Source organism: Tinamus guttatus, unplaced genomic scaffold (assembly GCF_059628265.1).
Source record: "Tinamus guttatus ecotype Peru unplaced genomic scaffold, ASM5962826v1 Tinamus_guttatus_pri_ptg000190l, whole genome shotgun sequence".
NCBI classification, from domain to species: domain Eukaryota; kingdom Metazoa; phylum Chordata; class Aves; order Tinamiformes; family Tinamidae; genus Tinamus; species Tinamus guttatus.
Window position 1 is genome coordinate 905230 of NW_028288724.1, and position 20799 is coordinate 926028.

The window sequence follows — 20799 nt, forward strand, 5'->3', positions numbered from 1 at the left end:
CCACGCATCACTCCTGTTCCAGTGGCCTCTGTGATTCTGCTCTGATGTGTTTTTTTGCCTCGTGCTTACAGAAGAGCTTCGTGCTGAGCGCCTCCGTCTCTGGGAGAGGCACTTGCCACCCATATTAGTGCCTCCGAATGTGGAAGAAGAGAAGGAGGAGAAAGCTGAGGGCATGGAGCTCCACACCAGGTGAGAGGCTTGGAGCAAAGGAAATTGGGGCCAACCCATATAAGCCTGCGTGTATTTTATCCCATGCCACAATGACTGGGGGTCCTTGCTGGATGGACAGCCCAGAGCAAGTCCTTATAGACCCTCACACTGTCTTTCTTTTCCTGCTATTTGTGCTTCGAAGTCACTTGCCTTTGTGAAATTCAAGGCAAGGCGTCATTCCAGGAGAGGAGGGGCTTCTGCCCTTTCCCTTTAGATAGAAGAGGCTTTCTTCTGGCTGTCAGTAGTGCTGGGGCCTAAGGCCATTTTGCAAGTCTGAGGAAAAGCCTGGCTCTTGTGAGGCTTGCCCCACCATGGGGGCTGTTCCAGAGGCCAGGGAGTCTGTAATGAGATGGCATGAACCACAGAGGAGCTCTTTCCTTGCCTGGAATGCACGTGACCGTGCAAGGCAAAGTGACATTCCAACCGTCATGGACAAAGGACAGGAGTTGTTCTCATATGAAGTTTGGGGTGGATTTTGTGACTTTGGATCCCTTTCCTTCACATTAACCTGGTGATGTGGCCCACACAAGAAAGATGTGGTTAGCCCCTGATAGCAGGGGCTTCTCTGTTTGCTCAGAGGCATCCTGAAATCTCATCCTGAGTTGGGGACGGCAAGTCCCAAGGGGAGTGTGTGTGTGCATGGTCTGGGAGAGGTGGGATGGTCCCTTCTAGAGTGAGAGAGAAGCTCTGTCTCTGCTGTTGTGGGATCCTTTCCCAGCAATGTCTCCTAGCACGCAGAGATGCAGCGAGCACAGAGTGCAGATCCAGCTTGCCTTGTGCTCATACAACTCCTTGTGGTTTGTATTTGCAGTGCACTCCCATCTATCCCAGGAGTCTCCAGGCAGGCAGCAGCACAAGGTGGTAGGAGGCAATTGGTTGAAACCCTACCACCAGCTGCAGGGCCAATGAATGAAGATGATGTGGAGGCAGAACAGGTAGGTGCTCCCGACTGAGGTGGTTCTTGTGACAGTCTGAATTATAGAAAAGCATTGTCCTATGGACAGCAAGTCTGCAAGACCCTTACCAGTGTTTCCTTTGGAGCCCTTACTGCCTTTGTCTAGGGCTTGCTTACAAAGACACCAGTTGTGCTCTGGTTTTGCCATGCATCTTTTTCTGCTTCATTCTCCCTGAGCACGCCAGAAGATCCTCTTGGGCCCTATTTCTGATGCAAATGTTCCTGCCGGGCCTTTCGGACATTGAAGATGGAGTTTCTGTTCAGCTCCATGGTCATCTAGATGAGTGACTGGACGTTGAAAGGGATATTCAGTCTTGCTAGAATTCACTGAAGGCCAAGAAGGTGTTGACAGGCAGTTTCAAGACTGCAGTCTTTGGAGGGCATGAGAAATACCTTGGCTGTAAGGAGAAACAGCCCTGCTGTACCTGTCCTTCCCCCTCCCTCCCTAGCATGATTGCAGTGCAAATCTCCTGCTCTGCAAGTGACATTTCCCTCTGCTCCTTGTTGACCCCAAGACAAACTTGGGAATTAGAGACAAGTGCCTGTTGGAAAGACAGTGTAGCCTGATCAGGCTGAGACTTAGCCTGCAGCACATTGTGATGCCCCTCACTTTCCTCCCGTTCATGTTGCAGTATCTCTGCTGGGGCAGCGGTTTTCATTTTCGGTGTACTACGCGAGGCCAGGCCAAGGGTGTGTTTACTGCACAACTTCTATAGTCCCTGGCTGCTTTAGTTGAGAGCAACTGAGTAAACTTGAAAGTGGAGAACAGATCTGTTGGGAATTGTCCTGCAGGTTGAGCAGAGAACTGAAATTCTGCCAAGGGTTCCCAAAGGCTCAGTCCTGCCCCGACAAAGGACAGCCAAGACGACTGCTGCAAAGTTGGCTGAAGAAATGCCAAGGATTCAGGAAGTCGTCAAGTGCCGTCTGGGAGAAGATAAGGGCAGGACGGTGAATATTTCCTTCCCCTGCACAGAGGAGGAGGTGAAAAGATGGGATGGGCAACAGGGGACTCAACAGAAAGGGTACGTATGTGCCAATTCCAGGAATAGCCTGGGAATGCTGAGTAGCAGAGACCCTCCAAGGGATCAGACTCCCAATCCCAGAACCACTCGTTTGGATAGAGCATCCTGAGTCTTTTCACAGCGTGGGATTGATCTGGGTTCCACGTGATGCTAAACACCCCTCTGCAGCCTCAATAACTGTCCAGCTTTCCTTTAGAGGTGAAGGGCTTTGGCTGCTAATGGGAGCATAGGGGTGCAGAGGAGAGAAGCAGGAGGGGTCTCTGCCAGAGTTGAGAGGATGTCAGTGATGCTATGTCCACATTTCACCATGAGCAAGCCACCCTGGCCTTGGATCAGACTTCCCTTCTATCCAAGAGGTAGTTCTTGGGTGCTCAGAACAGGCTTCAGCTCTGGAACCTAGACGCCCTGAACAGCTGAGCACAAAGGGATGCCTCCAGGGTTTGTCTGCACCTTTTCAGACCTCTCCCTAAAGGCTGGAGCCCAGACTCAGGATCAGCCCCACTAATATTCCCAAAAGGTTCAGCACTAGGCTAATGAGGTACATGGGAGACCTTGTTGGTGCTACATGACAGAGAGCTTGGAAACACCATCAGAAGCACATCCAAGCATACGTGACCTGAGCTAGTCTGCAGTATTTCTCTGCCTTGCTCCCTGTGTATAACACAGCTTCTTCCTTTCTCATTACTTAGCACTGGGAGGAAGGGCAGTGTTCGGAGAGCAAAGAAGAAGAAACAGTGACTGTCCATGATGCCAGTGCACAGGAAGTTTTTGTTTGTTTGTTTGTTTGTTTGTTTTCTTGAATTAAACCAAATTCCCCAACTGGTGTGGACTCTTCTAGGTGTGGGGAACTCTGCTGTTTGCAGTGTGTGAGCCCTGGAGAGGCCTGAAGACAACAACCAGCTGAGGTGTCAGGGCTAGAAGTGTCAGTTCCTGATGCCAGGGCAATTCTCTGTCAAGGTCATGGCTACTGCCACTATTCAGCTGCAGCATGGTGTCTGTGGCCTAGAGGTCTCCTGCTTCTTGTAGGTCCCTGAGAAAGCTGTGGAGCAGGCTTTAGCATGACCAGCACATGCCCTGGTGCCTGGTGCTTTCTTTGGAAGAAGCAGAAAAAGCTGTTTTAGGGCCTCTGAGGCAGAGAAGGGCTTGAGCCTGGGCCTCTCTTCCTGGTGCCCAGTCCTGCTTGTATTGTGTGAGGGGACTCTCAGCTCTTGAATGTGTGTTGTGTGCACTTGTGTGCTGGGCTTTTGTGGGTATGAGGGGAATAACAAGGGTCTTAAGCTACTCAAGGTTAGCACAGCTCAGATAAGGAAACAATTCTAGTGATTTAAGTGGTCCTCATGAACAACAAGTTGAGTCTTGCCTGGGCATCTGACCCATGCATCCAACCCATGCCTCCAACAGCCTCCCATTGGCGACTCCTTGTGTCTCCTGGGGCTTCCCAAGCAGCTTGTAGTACAAGTCCTTTATTAAATTTATCTTGTTTAACCTCTTATGAACCTTGAATTTCTCTCTGTGATGGTATCTGGCTATTTTTTGCCAACTTGGTGGGTGAACAGACCAAATTGATAAAAATATTGGAAGTTGTGGAAATGAGGATCTTTTTTTCCAGCTCTCGCATAGTGTTATTTTTCAAATAGGTTTCACCTTGTGACTAACAGTTTGTATTCAGGCCTTTACTCATTTGCCAACATGAACTCCTCACTAGATGAAACACCTCAAGATCACTTAGGTAGAAACCTTCTTTCTGTTCCTTGACAAGGGAAAGGGAAGTCCAGACATTTGGGTTAGGCAGAGACATCTGCATTGAAGGCATCCAGGATTGGGTGAGAGTAGTCTAATCCCTGTTGTCACATCAAATGGAGTTGCATTTCATTTTCCATGTGGGGAATGAAAAGGGAGTGTGGCTAATGTTTAGGGAGTCCTATAAGACATCACTTTAACATAGATATGTTGAAATTGGTGCAAATTTGGCCATCAAAACATGTAGCATTTCACTGAAGCCAGTTACCCTGCTTTCCTCTGTATGTTGAAAGAGCTCAGCACCTCAGAGTGTGACTTGCTGCGTGCAAAGAATGAGCAATGACATGGACAGTTGTGGGCAGGGGCTGGTTTTGGGCCACTGGGATCTGTGTGACAGACAAAAATATCCTTTCTTCGGCCTGATTATAACAGGAATTTCTATTAAAAAAAAAAAAAAAAAAAAAACAAGAAAGAAATTAAGATAATGATCCAAAGGACTGCCCAGGGCAAGAGGACAAGAGGGCAAGAGGACAAAAGCAGCTTGTGTGGTTTCATGAGCAGAGCTTCTTCCTCTGTGCAGGGATGGGGGTGTATGAGGTGGTGCACCTGGGCTGACCAGGACAGTCGGATGGGTGAGTAGGTTTGGGAAAGGCAAGTGGGGAGTATCGAGATACTTGTGCTGTCAGCTGCTATGGAGGGAATAGGCAATTCCCAGGATGTGATCAGCACAAACGGAAATACAGGACGTTTTGTGTGAACAGAAGAAAAAACTTCTTGAGTGTGAGGGTAACAGAGCACAGGTTGACCAGAGAAGTTAGAGAGTCTTTATTCTTGAAGATATTTACAAGCTGTGTGGATGGGGTCCTGAGGAAGGTGCTTTAGGTGGAAATGCTTGAGCAGGGGTTTGGACTACATGATCTCTAAAGGATCTTTCCAACCCAGATGCTCTGTGATACTGTGGAATGCAAAGGAAGGTAAATTTGGGAGCAAAAACAGACTGCCAATCATTCATCTGGGGCTGTTGTGAAGTCGGTTTTGCAGACACCTCTTAGCCTTCTTGCTAAAGCTCAGAGAATCCATTTTCTATCCTGTCTTGCGCCCTTTCAGCAAGAAGGACAGGATGCAGAAGGATGTTTATTAGGGGCCCCAGAGGGATCCCTCTGTGCTATTTTTCTCTGTCCTATGTCCAGAGAAGAGCACGTGGATACTTCGCCCTGTTTGACAACTGCTTAGAATGGGAAAGAAATTGGGATGTTGTCACTTCCCAGTCCTTTTGAGAAACTTTTACGATACTCCCAGGCACTGCCTTGCACAATCTCCCTCACCTCTCATGCAATCAAACTTCTTCTCTTGCCCAAGTCCTCTTGCAGCCATTGCATCCCCTTTTTACCAGGCGGTACCAGTGCTTTCGGATCACAAAATAAAGCTACAAATTCTCTTTCCCCTCTGCCTCCCTCAGAAGAACTATGAGTAGATGTGTCCATCACTGTGTCAGACCTGCCCTCCCTGTAATAAAAGGAAATTTCCTCAGCGTAGTGCTTGGATGTTGGGCTCTTCTTCCAGTGCTGTAGTCAATTTGCTCAAGAACTTTCATCCTGAATTTGCTCAAGTTCATCCTGACTGTTGCATTTCTGGGACTGTCCATGTGCTCAAGGCAATGAGGTCATGGGCTGACGTGATAGGGAATGAAGGCAGGATTCAGCTCTTGTGGGTTCCCAGTGCTCCTGGAGGTGCTGAATGATCTGGCAGTATCCGCATGGCACCGTCTCCCATAAGAAGACTCAGAGTTGGTGGCAGATGCCCACAATGAGGAACCTGCAGGCACAGAGAAAGGAGCTGCAAGAGCAGTTCAGGACACCTTATATGACAAACCATGGGCTGGTTCTAGGGACAGACCTGGACACAACCTGAAGCCATTTGAAATGCCCTGATCTCTGTGGGGCTTGGACCTCTATGAAGAAGAAGAAAGGAGCAACTGTGTGCTTGCAAGAAGTAAGTGAGAAAAAGAAATCTTATTCTTTAAGCGTCAACTAAGGGCAGGCTGCTTTGTCCATGAGGCAGCAGGAACTGCCTAAGGAGCCCCACAGCATGGACTCTTGTGCTGTCCCGGAGAGAGGGGTTGCCATGGGGGCATGGCAGACAGATTGTAGGCAGTCTGAGAATGGAGAATCTGCTGGGCACAGGAACAAGGCTCTGCTCTGTGCCATTGTGCCACCAGGGCAAGTTCCAGCTTGGAAACTGATGGGGAAGCTGACACACACCTCTGCCTGCAGAGCTGCTGTGCTTTCAAAGGCCCTTGGGCTGCGGGATGAGTACTGAGCACTGCAGAAACACTGACTGCAACCTGCAGTACTTCTCTGCCTTTTTACCTACACTGAAAACTTTCCTTATAGCTCTTGAGCAATGGAGAGAAATTCCAGCTCCTTGACCAGTGACTACCAGCCCTGCCCCTACACACAGAATTTCCTTTGGTTAAACTCAATCCTTAGGTGATCAGCTCTGCAATGGAACGGCCTATGTGTCCACGCTTTTCTCCAGTCCAGTTAAATGGGCGGCATTTGGGAAGGAGAGGGCTGAGGGCAGCTGTTAGAAATGTCTGTGCTCACCAGGGATGGGCAGGAAAAGAGGTGCTGGCACCAGCATCTATTGTGTGGATTTCCCTGACAGGCCTCTTTTTTGTTCCAAGTAGGAACAGGGCTCTGAAATGGACTGTATGCATGACTTGTCTTGTAAAATGGGTCCTGCTATCACTATCTAATGTTAGGGGAACACTGTACCAAGGGGTTAGTTCTCTTGGGAACTCTTTCCAACAGCTGTGATGTCTGCATGTCTGCAAGGTGAGGCCTCAACCCACCCTGGGAATGCATCCAAAATGACAAGGGCATATTTAAAATTACAGAAAGGTTTGTCATAACTTTAGTGTCACTTCCTAAAGCATTACATAATTCCAACCACGCCTTTCAGATAAAGTCACATTCCATACGGATGTGTTTCTCAGGCATCTTATACACTCTGAGATGATTTCAGGCATTTGTGAATATTGGTTCCAGCACGGCTGGATCCCACACAAATGATTAGAAATCCATTAAAAAACAAAAGACAAATTTTGTGTTCACATCAGGTTATAGTTTGATCTAAACAGTGACCTGGTGACTGAAAGCTGATACATGCTCACACTGAATTTGTGCACATAAATGATTCCCTTCTGGCTGGTGTCCTCCCAAAGAGTTATCAGGAATAAAAGATATCTTTTTTTATCTGGGATGTTCCCCCTCCCCGGGCTGTCATCATTGCTGGAATCTGTCTTTTGCTGCACAGGCACTCCCACTGTGTGTTTCTAAAATCACTTGTCACCTTCACAACAAAACACATATTTCATCAGACTGGTACATACACATGGGAAGTGTTTTGAGATTCCCATAGTTCGGAAACCTGTGTCTTCCTACCCTCCCAAAAGCCATCAAGCTCTGCACGGGTGTTGTAAAATATATTCAAACTATGCTATGTGAAGTTGAAATCTTCCCAGTTGCAGGGTTGTAAATCCACACTAAAGGTATATAATTAAAATATTTAATTTATCATGGAAGAAATTTCTATACTTAATTGATTCTATTTTGCTTTTCTCAGTACTCAAAATACTTCTTTGCAGTATGTTTTTGCACATATCTGCATATGTGATTGTGTGTGTAGTGTTACCTGAGTAGGAGGTGCAAATCCAAAACACTCCTTATGCCTTTATCTTGGCTGTCAGGCAAGGGTTGCTGCTGTGGATACACTACCAGGATTTGGACCTACAAAAGCTGGGTTCTGGTCAGATCCCTGTTTCCCTTTCCAAGGCTTTATTGACTGTAGTGAGGAGGCAGGTCTGAGGCAGAGACGGGGAGTCAGGTCAGCAGGATGGGGGACAGGGACAGGTCAGCACTCGAGAAGGACAAGGCCAGGCACAGGCTTGTTCACAGGCTCCAGGACAAGGACAGCAGCCTCCCAGCAAGGGGCAGGAGTTCCTGCAGTGATGCCGGTCACTCTCTGTATCCCCTGCTCTTGTGCCCAGGAAATCCCTCTCCCGACCTGCCTGCAGCCCCTCCATGCCCAGCACAGCATGAGAGCTGTGGCCCTGCAACCCTTCCAGTTGTTCCTGCTTCCCCAGAGATGGAGCAGCCTGCCCTGAGCTGGTGCACAGAGAAACCTACTTGTCTTTATCCTTTTCCATTTCTGAATGCTGTCCTGCCTTTTTCCAGAGACATCCCTGATCCCCAGAGACCTGTTTTTTCCAGATGAGTGTGCACATGCTGGCCCGCCTGGCTGAGCCTGAACCCTCCTCAGTGCTTCACAGAGGGCCCTGGACTGGTGGTGCTGCTCCTCAGAACATGCAGGCAATGCTGTCTCTGTACTGGCCATGATGGGAAGCAGACCCAGCCAAAGAGGGCTTATGACCACTGACACTGCTCACACGTCTGTTCTCATGGGAGTGCTCAGAGTGACCTAAGGGCATTTGCAATGGCAGGAGATATGTCTGAGCTTCAACTAGCTCCAGCCCATGGTGACTCACTGAGGGTACATGAATCACTGTCCAGTCCTCCTTCCCTGAATCCACATTGCCTCTCCATGGATTGCAGAACCCTTGTTTCCCTATGCGTTTTGGGATTTTGTGCTTTACCACCTGCTGACTCCAACATGGACCATTCCTCACTCTGTGAGGCTCCACTCATTGCCCAAGCCCATGCTCACAATGTCCCTAGGTATTCCCTGAGCTCTCCTGGAGACTCAGATTCCTTTCCAGAAGGTTGGGCATCTGTCATCAGCACTGTTACCTGTGGGACAGCCTCACACAAGCAATCAGAGACCATTCAGCATCTCCACTGGCACTGGTCACCAAGAAATGAACCCTGAATCCAGCCTTGGTCCCTAACAGATCATATTGAGACTCTGATCACATCCCATGGAGTCCACGGAGTACACAGGCAGAGCAACAGGTGCTTTTGTGGTGCAAGACCTTGCGTGTATTTTTGATGTCAGCTTCTGAAGAAAGGCCAGACTTCAGGCATATCACAGTGCAGATCACTTTTTATATACAAGAATGATATTCTGGAGGCCAAGTCTGGCATAAGGTGCCCATTGCCTGGCCCTCTCCAAACTTACAGGACATATGCACATGTAAACACAGCTCTATCACTGCCAGAGCATGAGAACCACTGGGCCATATACCCAGAACACAGAAAAGGAGTACAGCATGGGAATGAAGAAAACTCTAAAAAGAAAAAATCCTGCTGCTGGTTGGACATGGGAAACCTACAGTCATCTCACAAAGGCTTCAGGGAGGCAATGCCTGTTGTGACAGTGGTGGGATGGTGCTGTCAAGCACGGGGTATGACTCTACAAGTTGCTGCCTGACTCCCCTCCCCTCTGCCTTCCCTCCACTAGTAATGTTGGAGCAGAGTGCTGGAGAGGGAAGGGATGAGTCCACAGCTGGCTGCCACCCACCCAGGAGAGAACTGTGAGATCACACCCTGACTGGCCAGGGGAGCTGAGCTCTCCTGATGAACATGGGAACCATGGTCTTGCCCAAACTGTTCCCATCCAAGCATGATTCTGTCCCATGAGCTCTCCTGCTGTCAGTTCAAAAGAGACTCCAAAACAGGGAAACTACTTCTTGAACTGGGGGCATTTAAGGGAGCTCAGACTAGCGAGTCCTGATGTTCCTTCATCTCTGCTGATGATGGGGGAAGCCCAGCTTCCTGTTTCAACATTATCTCACACAATTAGAGATTCATGAGGACAAGTGGAATGAACCAAAACTTTTTTTTTTCTCTTTACAAGAATGCAACAGAGGACAGTAAAGAAAGAAAAAAAAATGAAGAAAAGATAACTTGGAGACCAAATGCGCTGTAAATGAGCAGTGGATGCACATGGGATAGCTGTTGGGGCTGGCCATGTACCTAGTGGACAAGTTTCCTCAAAGCATCCTTGAGCTCCTTGTTCCTCAAGCTGTAGATGAGGGGGTTCAATGTTGGAGGCACCACTGCATACAGAACAGCAAACACTAGATCCAGAGCTGGGGAAGAGAGGGTTGAGGGCTTCAAATAAGCAAAGATAAGTGTGCTGACAAACAGAAATACCACAAGCAGATGAGGGAGGCACATGGAAAACACTTTGTGCCATGCCTGCTCAGAGGGGATCCTCAGCACGACTGCAAAGATCTGTACATAGGACACCACAATGAAAATGAAGCATCCAAAGACTAAACAAAGGCTAACCACAAGAACCCCAGCTTCCCTGAGGTAGGCATCTGAGCAGGAGAGCTTGAGGATCTGGGGAATCTCACAGAAGAACTGCTCCACAACATTGCCTTGGCAGAGAGGTAGTGAAAATGTGTTGGCAGTGTGCAGGGCAGCATAGAGAAAACCACTGGCCCAGACAGCTGTGGCCATTTTGGCATAAGCTCTGCTGCTCATGAGGGTTCCGTAGTGCAGGGGTCTGCAGATGGCCACAAAGTGGTCATAGGCCATAACGATAAGAAGAAAATATTCTGCTGCAAGTAAGAAGACAAGCAGAAAGACCTGGGTAGCACATCCCAAGTAGGAAATGGCCCTGGTGTTGCTCAGGGAATTGGCCATGGATTTGGGGACAGTCACAGAGATGGAGCCAATGTCCAGAATAGAGAGATTGAGGAGGAAGAAGTACATGGGGGTGTGGAGGCGGTGGTCACAGGCTACAGTTGTGATGATGAGGCCATTGGCCAGAAGGGCAGCCAGGTAGATGCCCAGGCAAAATGAGAAGTGCAAGAGCTGTAGCTCCCATATGTCCGTGATTCCCAGGAGAAGGAACTCATTACCGTAGGTGCTGTTGAACATTTGCTCCCCTAGGCATCAGGGGTGGTCCAAAGAAGAAAAGAAAATTAGAAGGCAGGAGAGATTTTTCAAGAAAAGCTAAAAGAATAAAAGATAAAAAACCCCACAATTTTCATACGATGACCTGTATTGCCTCTCGAATGTCCATATGCAGCCTCCCATCACCAGTTCCACATTCTTGTTATTTTTGCACCTTCTTCAGAGTTTCTCAGAATCAAAGCTGCTAGGAGACAGCAAGGCCTTTGCGGAGGGCAGCTCAAGCCTGACAGGACACAACAGAGATACTGTCATATATCTTAATGATGGTCTTTCCTTGAGGGCAGAGCCAGCTCAATTCCCATCCCATGGGTTGCATATCCTGGAGCCTCATAGGTTAGAGGGGCAACCTTGTGCCCGCACAGACCCCTCTGTTGCACAACTCATGGGGCAGCTATCTGAATTGTAGATGAAAACCTCCAACCCCAGAAAGCCCAAGAGAAAAACGGGAACAGCATGGACAGGAGGGGAAAAAAGGAGCAATACCATGATTCTGCTGCCGAGGGAGGCAAGGAGAGAGAGAGGGACAAGCACTTTGGAAAGTCTTCACCTTACCAGTTGGGCATGTCACCTCACAGACTGTGACACTGAAGGGCAGGTGACATTAGTCCCCAAATAGCCCCATGGTGGGGGAAATGCAGCTCTCCTCTGCTGCAAGTATTGTATCCACTCCCTGGATTTTAGGGCAGAGGCTCTGCTGGGTGGGAGAGAAGACATGTCGGGCTTACTCAGAGGAAGGTGTCTGTATCTGTGGGACTAAGTGCACCTTGCCAAATTCATGATGGTTCTGTTAGTTCCTTCTCGGCTGCCTGGAGCTGTCCCTGCCAGGAGTTGTTTCTCTGACCCAGTGTCTTTTCTCTGCAAATGCTCACAGACCCCATCCTACCTTCTGTGTGCTCAGCTCTGCCCTAAAGAAAACTTCCCGGCACAGGGTGCTGGCCAGGGGCATTTCTGTGCTTCAGGCTCCTAAGGAGCAGATCTCATAAACCGCAGTGACACCACAAAGGTGATGCTGATACTATCCTAGGCTGAGCTGGGGTTTCTCAGAGACCCATTGGTCTCTCAGAGTGAAGATTCAAGAATCCCAGGCCCTAAGTAAACCAGAAAATTCTTTCCTTTTTTTCTCCCTGCCAGACTCAGGAAACTGAAAGCATAGAACCACCAGAAGGAAAGTGGGGTTTTTTTTTGTTGGTGGTGGTGGGGTTTTTTTTTTGTTTTGTTTGTTTGTTTGTTTTCCAGAAAAGACCCCTTGGATCTGTCCTGTGAGCTAGAGCTGAGCAGCCCTGACCCACACAGTATCCTCTCAATGGAAGAATGGAAGAACGACCTTCTCTGCCAGGAATAAATCCTCCCACCAGACCTTCTCCTGGCAGTGAGTGCTCTGGGCAGGAGGAAAGCTGACCTTGCAGAGGACAGTCACTGCCCCACGTACACAGCACACTGAGGCTAGGCACCCTGCTCTGAAACCTGGGCACACACCCCATTTTCACTCCCCTGCAGCATCATGGGGAGAAGGTGGAAGGTTGCACTGTCACTCTGACCGTGTGGCAGTGAATCCCTGTTCTGAAGCATCTCCTGATCCTCTGTGCTCCAGAATCCGGGTGAGACATCCTGGAAAAACAGTCATGGGAGGTGATATATTTAGAAGAAATCTTAGTAGTGTTGCCCTACAGTCAGAGACTTACCATGTCAAAGACTGTGAAGGTTCCTTCCACAGTGAGCTCTGCTCTGTCCTCCCACTCCAGACTGCCTTTCACATCTCTCTGTCTTATATCAACAACATGCCCTTTTCAGAGGAGCTGCTCTTGGACAGAGCTGCCTCTTGACTGTGCTGCCACGTTGCTATGAGGTCCCTCCATCCCAGAAGCCCAGACCCACTTGGGGACAGTGGCACAGCTGTGGGTATGACTTTATTTGTCCTATATATGCCCTCCTCTTGGGAAATGTTCACTGAGGTAAACTAAAATAATCACTGATGGTCTTCCTCTATGCTCTGAATAGGGACTAATTCCAGCATTGCAGTTTGTCTCATCAGAGGATGGTTATCTAAGAGATGTGGAAATGTCACATTCTGGAAGACCTTCTTTCATAACTAGGCAGGATACATAGAGAAGGGGCAAAAAAGGGACTTCTTTTACCAAAGTTCAGGTGTTAGTTCAGATGAGTCAATCTGGGCATGACATGGCAGATTAGAAAACCCTAGAACAGGGTGAGATCTAGATCCCTCCCTATGAACTTGACAAACATATAGAAAGTGAGATTTCCCCTTGCCAAAGATGAGGTGTGCACAACACGGATATGTGCATGCAAGCTCCTTGTTAAGATTCCCATTATAATCAATGGAGATGCAGTCAACTGCCCACACTCAAACGCTTGGTGCTATTTGAAGAGGCAGAGGTGGTCCCAGACATGTGGCACCAGTGTCTGGGTGTGTTGATGGAGCAACTGAGACCCACATCCTTCTAGAGCCTCAGGTAGAGGCCAGGTGGGGAATTTCTTTAGCAATCTGAAATGACACAGAATGTCTACTACTGCTACTAGAGCTCCACTCACTAGGAGTTGAGACTCAGGCACATCTCTACATTGCAAGCAGTTAACATAATTCAGTGCAGAGTGAGGTGTCCAGCAGAGCCATATGCTTCTAGCAAATACAGCATGGAACCTGCAGGAAAGCCTTTCCCCTTTTGAGTGTTTGCTGAGTAAATGCCCCATGATATCTCAGCTTTCCTGTCTGTGTGCAAAAAAAAATGAATCCCATCACTGTGTTTAGTCAAAGTCACCTACAGCCCAAAATGCTGCATAAATGGGAGACACATCACACCATAGTCTTGTCTGTACTCTGATCTCTTCAATAACCATTGTACATACAGTGTTCTTGACTCCTGGTGATATGGGTCACCATGAGCAATCTACACTCTATGCAACAGTTCAGACTCTGCGGCCCAAAGAGGCACATGTGAATGCAGCCTGGGGCAGACAGCAGCAGATGGGAATGCACAAATTGTCACAGTACTGAAACATTGTTGGAATAACTGAGATGTGGTGGGATTGCTCACATGACTAGAGGGCTGTGAGAGCACAGGATAAGCTCTTCCAGGATATTGTCAGGAGTTGAAGAGGGGAGATACCTTTTGCGGGAAAGGGCAGCTCAGATTTATGGTGCTCTTCACTAGAATGGACAAGGCACAGAGTGAGAGCTGGTGTTCAAGCATCAGTTAAGGGAGACGTGATGGGAGTTACAGACCACCCAGTCTGTGTGAGGAGGTGAAAGCAATCTCCTTGAAACAACCCGAGTAAGTCTGTGGGTCACAGGATCTGGTTCTTATGGGGAGGCCTTAACCACTTTGAAATTCACTGGAAGGGCAAGCAGCAGTGTCTCCCATAATATCCTCATAGGCAAGGTCAGGAAGTATAAGTTAAATGAGTGGACATTGAAGTGGATTGCCAGCTGGCTGAATGGCAGAGCTCAAAGGATTGTGATGAGTGGGGAAGAGTCTAGTTGGAAGCTTGTAGTTAACGGTGTTCTCCATGGATCAGTGCTGGGTCCAGTCCTGCTCAAGTTCTTCATATGTGACTGGATGAACAGACAGAGTGCTCCCTCAGCAAGTTTGTTGATGATACAAAAATGGGAATAGTGGCAGAAATACCAGAGGGTTCTGCTGCTATTCAGATGGACCTGGACAGGCTGGAAAGCTGGGCAGAGAGGGACCTCATGAAGTTCAACAAAGGGTCCTGTAGGGACCCACACACTTAGAGAGGAATAACCCCATGCAGCAATATAGGCCAAGAGCAGCTGTATAGAGAGGTACCTGGAGCATCCTGATGGACAACAAGTAACAATGAGCCAGCACTGAGCCCTTGTGGCCAAGAACGCCTATTTAATCTGGGGTGTATTAGAGTGTTGCCAACGGGTTGAGGGAGGTGATGCTCTCCCTCTATTCAGCCCTCATGAGGCCGCATCTGCCCAGTTCTGGACTCTCTAGTGCAAAAGCAACCTGGAAATACTGGAGAGAGTCCAGCGTAGAGTTATGGAGATGATTAGAGGACTGAAGTATGTCTCCTATGAGGAGAGACTGAGAAAGATGGGCCTGTTCAGCCTACAGAAGAGAAAGCAGAGAGGGGATCTTATGAGTGCATCCAAATCCCTTAAGAGAGGGTGTCAAGAGGATGGGGCCAGATTCTTTTCAGTGGTGACCTGTAGCACACGATTACACGGACCGCAATTTGTATTTAATCAGAATTGGAATTGGTATCCCTTTATTGCTCAAGTGAACACCTTATATATTAACACAATGTCTAGCAGAGCCAATCAGCTTCGGATTCATGGCCTTGCAGATGCCAGTCATCAGCTGGCCCCATACCATTTCCAGCTACTCTCTGAAGTAATTTCTCATGGGAACAGCAAAGGGAGGACCAGTATGCACTGGTCCTTCAAGGTCATGGGAGAGTGCTGTTCTGTCTCGAGCTATATTGTCTCTCACATTTACCCCCTTTTTGTTTAGCCAGGCCGTTGACAAAAGGATCAGCCATGATTTGGTGTTCAGGCTTTTGCAGTCTTCTCCACTAGGCCTCCATATTTTATTTATATAAATAAATATTTGTATATATATATATATATATAATATTTATATAAGTAATTATATTTATTCTCATATATATATATATTATATTTCCATATACATACACATAGATATACGTTTGTATGATTGTATTTATATTCATAGTTATGAATTTTATCTACATATATATTCATTTATATATTTATATAGTTATATTTATTCATATGTATCCATAATATATATGCTTTATATAAATAATTATTCATTCCATTATATTCCATTCCATTGTATTCCATTCATTATGTATATTTTTATATATATATCCATATGCTTATTCAAATATACATATTTCTCTCTCTTTTTTTTTAAAGAATTAGTACTTACTTGTTACATGAAACAAAACACTGCAATTCCTGATACTCAGATTAGCTGCTAATAAAAATACATATGGATGTGAAATTCGTACCATAACCTGGTGGGTGTGAAGAAGGGTCAAATTGGCCTGAGAATGGTTGCAATTAGTTGATAATTGAGGAAGGGTTCTTTAAAAAAAAAAAAGCCATACCCCATTATTGCCAATTGGAGGAGATGCATCCCACCAGGTCAGGGGTTGAAATAATGGCAGATCAATGATACAAACCCAGTAAATTTGTGCTGGGTTTACAGGTATATTCATCATACATACAAACATTCACAATTTTCCATATTGGGTATCCATGTTAACCATATAAGTTAAGATCAATGTACATAAAAGCATAAACTATTAATTACATAGCTTAAAATCAATATACATAACAGCATAAATCTACAAACCTCACCACATCTATTCCCTACTCAATCACATGTTTAGAAATAATTCATGATTCACTCCAATCACTCTGTGAATTCTTCATTCTGTGTCAAGTAGCATCTCCCAGGAGACTTCCGAAGCCTTTCAGGAGCTGACAGCCCTGGAGTCCCAGGGCTATCTCAAGGGAGCCTGGGGACAGCGCACGTTACACCTTCAGCTAGATGTCTGCTCCTGGCTGGGCCAGGCTCCTGAGATTGAGGCAGCTCATGGCAACCAGGCAGGTCTGCTGAGAAACAAACTGTGTGCAGGAGCAGCTCCTCTGCAAAGAGCAGCAAGGCTCCGGGCTCCTCTTGGCTCTTGAAGGCGCTAAGGGGAGATGAGTGGTAAGTGTCTGGCTGCAGAGAAATATTGGTGATGTGCCCTGAGGGAGTACTGCAAGGCTAGCACATCCCTAGGCTGATGGGATCTGTCAGGATGTCTCTCCCAGTTTCCTTTCCAAGGAGCAGGAGGTTCTTTAGAGCAGGAATTCCCTGCCACACCATTACAGGGATGGGGCATCGTGCTATCTTCTCCCAGGGATTTTTGCAGAGTCATGCAGTTGGGCAGTGCATGCAGGTCTGTCAAGGCTGTAATTCACAGCAGGGTCCCTGCACCTGAGTGTTCTGTGCCTGGGTCAGTGCTACTGCTGCATGCCAAGGTCAGCACTCAGCCTGCTTGGGGAGCTCCCCACAGCGCTGCAGGGAGAAGCTCTGTGAGGCAAGGTGAGACCCCCAGCTGGGCAGGTTCATTCTCCTATTGAGAGGGGGCTGCATGATCAGGGCTACTCAGAGCTCTATCTCACCTCCAGAACACCTCTGGAGGGGACTTTCAAGAGGACAGTCATGGCAGGCTTAGCTGAGAGGCAAGGCATTCTCAATAGTCTCTGCTTTTGTTTTTTTGTGTGTGTGTGTCAGGGCACAAACTGAAAAGAGTATTTGGGGGTTAGATGGGTGAATGAGGGTTCCATAGACTTACTGTTAGGGATAAAAATGTTTGTGTGGATCCTCAGATAGTTCCTTTAACCAGGGACCAGCAATATCAGTTTTGCAGTTCTCATCCTTCTCACCATTCTCAGATCCTGCAAACACAAAGCTTCCCCTGGGCAGGAGGAGTTTCTGCAGGGCAGAGCTGAGTGCCCAGTAGGTGGGATAGGATCTGTGAGCATTGAAGAGGAGAAACATGTGGACCAAGAAAGAGCTCCCGACAAGAACAGCTTCAGACAGCAGAGGAAATGCTTGGAAAGTGCTCACAGAAACAGTGTGGCCTATTAGATTCAGGCAGCTCTCTTCTGGTCCTTCATTGTAGATGTTCTCCTCTGATCAAGGCACTCTTTTCTCCTCTCTCACCAACACATCCCTTCCTCCGCTCTCTCCACAGGAGCAAGATGCCCAAATCCTGCTAGTACCCCAGGACTCTGGGCAATGTGGTCAGAGGGGCTGGGGAAGGAGCTGACGCTCCCATTAGGAGACCATGTTGTCAGGGTCAGGGTCAGGGCACACGTGACTATTTCCTTCAGGTGTCTGGCTGGCACTGGGAGCTGCCCTCCAGAAGGGCACAGCTCTCACATAGTGTCTTAACAGCTCTAGAGAGAAGCTTAGGAGATTCTTATGCCACAGAACACTCCTGAGCAGCCTCGTTTGAGTGCAGCCAAAGTGAACCTGACATTTGCTTATCTAGAACAGGAGTGCTGAGAGCTTCAATGTCTACCAGCACTCACTTCACAGTCCTAGGTCTGATCATCTGTGTCAGGAGCAAAGTCCTATTCCTTCCCTCACATCTCCACCTCAGAATGTGAATGAGAGCAGAGTTAGGAGATCTGCATTTTAAAACTGACCAGTTAGGAGATCTGCACATTGAAACTGGCCTTCCTTGAACTCCTCAGTCGAGTGCCTTTTTGAGAGTAACTTGTGTATGCGGTCATCCTCTAGGTAACTCAAGGGTGAGAACAGGGCAGCTGGAAATAAGACTGATGGATACTACAGGTCTCCTGACTTGACAGGAAGTCACAGAGAGCCAATTAGTCTCTCTAAACTTTTTTATGTTCACACTTACACGAGTTAAAATGTCTGCTGGGAAAGGAACAGTCAGGATATGTGATGGTGGAATCTGAACATTTCCAGGCAAAACAATTGTAGAAAAGTGCTAAACCAGTCTGCTGCAGCCCCCTCTCTATAATTGTGTGAGAGGATTTTTAGTATTAAAAGCGGAAAAACTTTGACACCAGCTGTGAACATGAGAGATGTCACAAACCAGTTGCCTTCTGAGAAAGGGAAAGCAAATTCTGTGTCCATATTTGGGGTGGGAGGAATTTTGTGAAAAATTGAAAGATTTTCTTAGAGAAAACTTCTCTGTGTTGTCTGAAGAAAAAGACTTCCCTGTCCTTTTCTCCTCAGACATTTGCCCTGTACCCCAAAGAAACAGATGTCCAACAGCAGCTTCCTCAATGAGTTCCTCCTCCTGTCATTCACAGATATGTGGGAAGTGCAGCTCTTGCACTTCTGGCTCTTCCTGGGCTTCTACCTGGCTGCCCTCCTGGGCAACATCCTCATCATCACAGCTGTAGCCTGTGACCACCACCTTCACACTCCCATGTACTTCTTCCTCCTCAATCTTTCCATCTTGGACCTTGGCATCATCACCACCACTGTCCCCAAATCCATGGCCAATGCCCTGTGGGACGCAAGGGTTATTTCCTACTTGGGATGTGCTTCCCAGGTCTTTTTTGTCTTTTTCTTATGTTCAGCAGAGTGTCTTCTCCTCACCGTCATGGCATATGACCGATACATTGCCATCTGCAGACCCCTGCACTATGGGAGCCTCATGAGTGGCAGGGCTTGTGTCAAAATGGCAACAGCTGCCTGGGGCACTGGTTTTCTCAATGCACTCTTGCACACTGGGAACACATTTTCCATACCACTCTGCCAAGGCAATGTTGTGAAGCAGTTCTTCTGTGAGATTCCCCAGCTCCTCGAGCTCTCCTGCTCAGACGCCTACCTCAGGGAAGCTGTGGCTCTGGTGGTTAGTCTTTGTTTAGCTTTCCTGTGTTTAGTTTTCATTGCGGTGTCCTATGTACAGATCTTTGCAGTCGTGCTGAGGATCCCCTCTGAGCAGGCACGGCACAAAGCCTTTTCCATGTGCCTTCCTCACCTGGCCGTGGTCTCTCTCTTTGTCAGCACGGGCATGTTTGCCTACCTGAAACCCCCAACCCTCTCTTCTCCAGCTCTGGATCTGGTGGTGGCTGTTCTCTATGCAGTGGTGCCTCCAGTAGTGAACCCCCTCATCTACAGCATGAGGAATAAAGACCTCAAAAAAGCATTGCGGAAAATATTTGAGCACACAATATGCCATCATCTTCCTCAATGACTTTCCTCAGGAAAAGCCAAACCTGTCTATTTTTTCCATTGTCTCTCTCTCTCTTTTTCTTTTTCTTAGCTTGTTTGTTTTTTCTTATTATAATTGTGATAAATCTATTTCCAAGTGTTATAAATTATTCATCCTACTTCTTCTTAAGCATCTGTGTTTTGTTTAGTTTTATTTTCTGTCCTGCATCTCATGTTCATGGGAAATACGGTTCACTGCACTATCAAACAAAATAAAGGAGCAAGCAGAAAATTGTTGGTCCCAGCTCATGCCCATGCTAGCTCCTATGGAGCCCAAGGTGCAGCCCCAACATGCAGAAGGGCCTGGTGGAAAAAGAGCCCAGGCAGGACATGGAGGAGCATGTAGATGTTTGGGCTGTCCCTCCGTGCCTCAGAATGCAGATCCTTTCTTCAGCCTTGTTGAAGTTGAGACTGCTGATTTTCTCCATCTCCATCCATTGACAGCAGCAGGATTTGGTCTTTCCAGGGCTGCTCTCCATTCACTTCTGCTCTTGTATCAGCCCTGAGGTCTCTCATATCTTGATGACAGTACTGCTGTCTCTACTGTCATTCGTGTGACTACTGACAGGGTCAAGGAACATGGACCACTATATTGAAGATGACCTCCCTACAAGCACTACTGTAATGAAAGAGTTTTCCTAAGTGCAACATCAGGAAGATGGGCTCCTGACCCATAGCTGGTGTCAGGTATACACCCAATGAATTGCACCCTAAGAGGGTTACTTTTGTGGTTCCCCACAAGTTTGGAAGGATGAGCTCAGAATCCCAATGTGATTTTTTAGGGACCAAGAACTGCACGGAGAGCTTTCTTGTTGGTGGCAAGTGCAAAGCAGAAAGCAAATTGTCTCTGGCTTATCTACTTGGAACTGCCCCCACAGGCAAGGGAGCTGTTGGCACGTGCACATCCTCAAGTGGAAACTGTCACTGCCATGATGGCTCAGGGGATCCCACAGGTCAGCTTGTAAACTTTGGATGGGCAACATGTGGGCCTCACAAGTTGAGAAATGGCCTGGAGTCCTCTAAAGGAAAAGGGCTAACCAGAGGCTAAGGGGGCTTTGCAATGAGAGGCTGTGAGGACTCAGCATGCAAAGCCTGGGGAATGATTTGTGGAGATTGCCTTTAAAACACAGGCTGAATATAGTACTGAACCGAATCACGGAATCCTTAAGGTTGGAAGGGACCTTTAGAGATCATCCTCTTATATGTTTTATGTTTATAGT

General features: G+C 47.5%; 1 protein-coding gene across 1 annotated transcript; it reads left to right on the top strand.

Moving 5' to 3' along the window:
* Positions 1-18620: 18620 nt before the first annotated feature.
* Positions 18621-19562, top strand: LOC104579851 (olfactory receptor 14A16). The gene has a single exon (XM_088523485.1). The coding sequence runs from the start codon at positions 18621-18623 to the stop codon at positions 19560-19562; it is 942 nt and encodes a 313-aa protein (XP_088379611.1).
* Positions 19563-20799: the final 1237 nt, after the last annotated feature.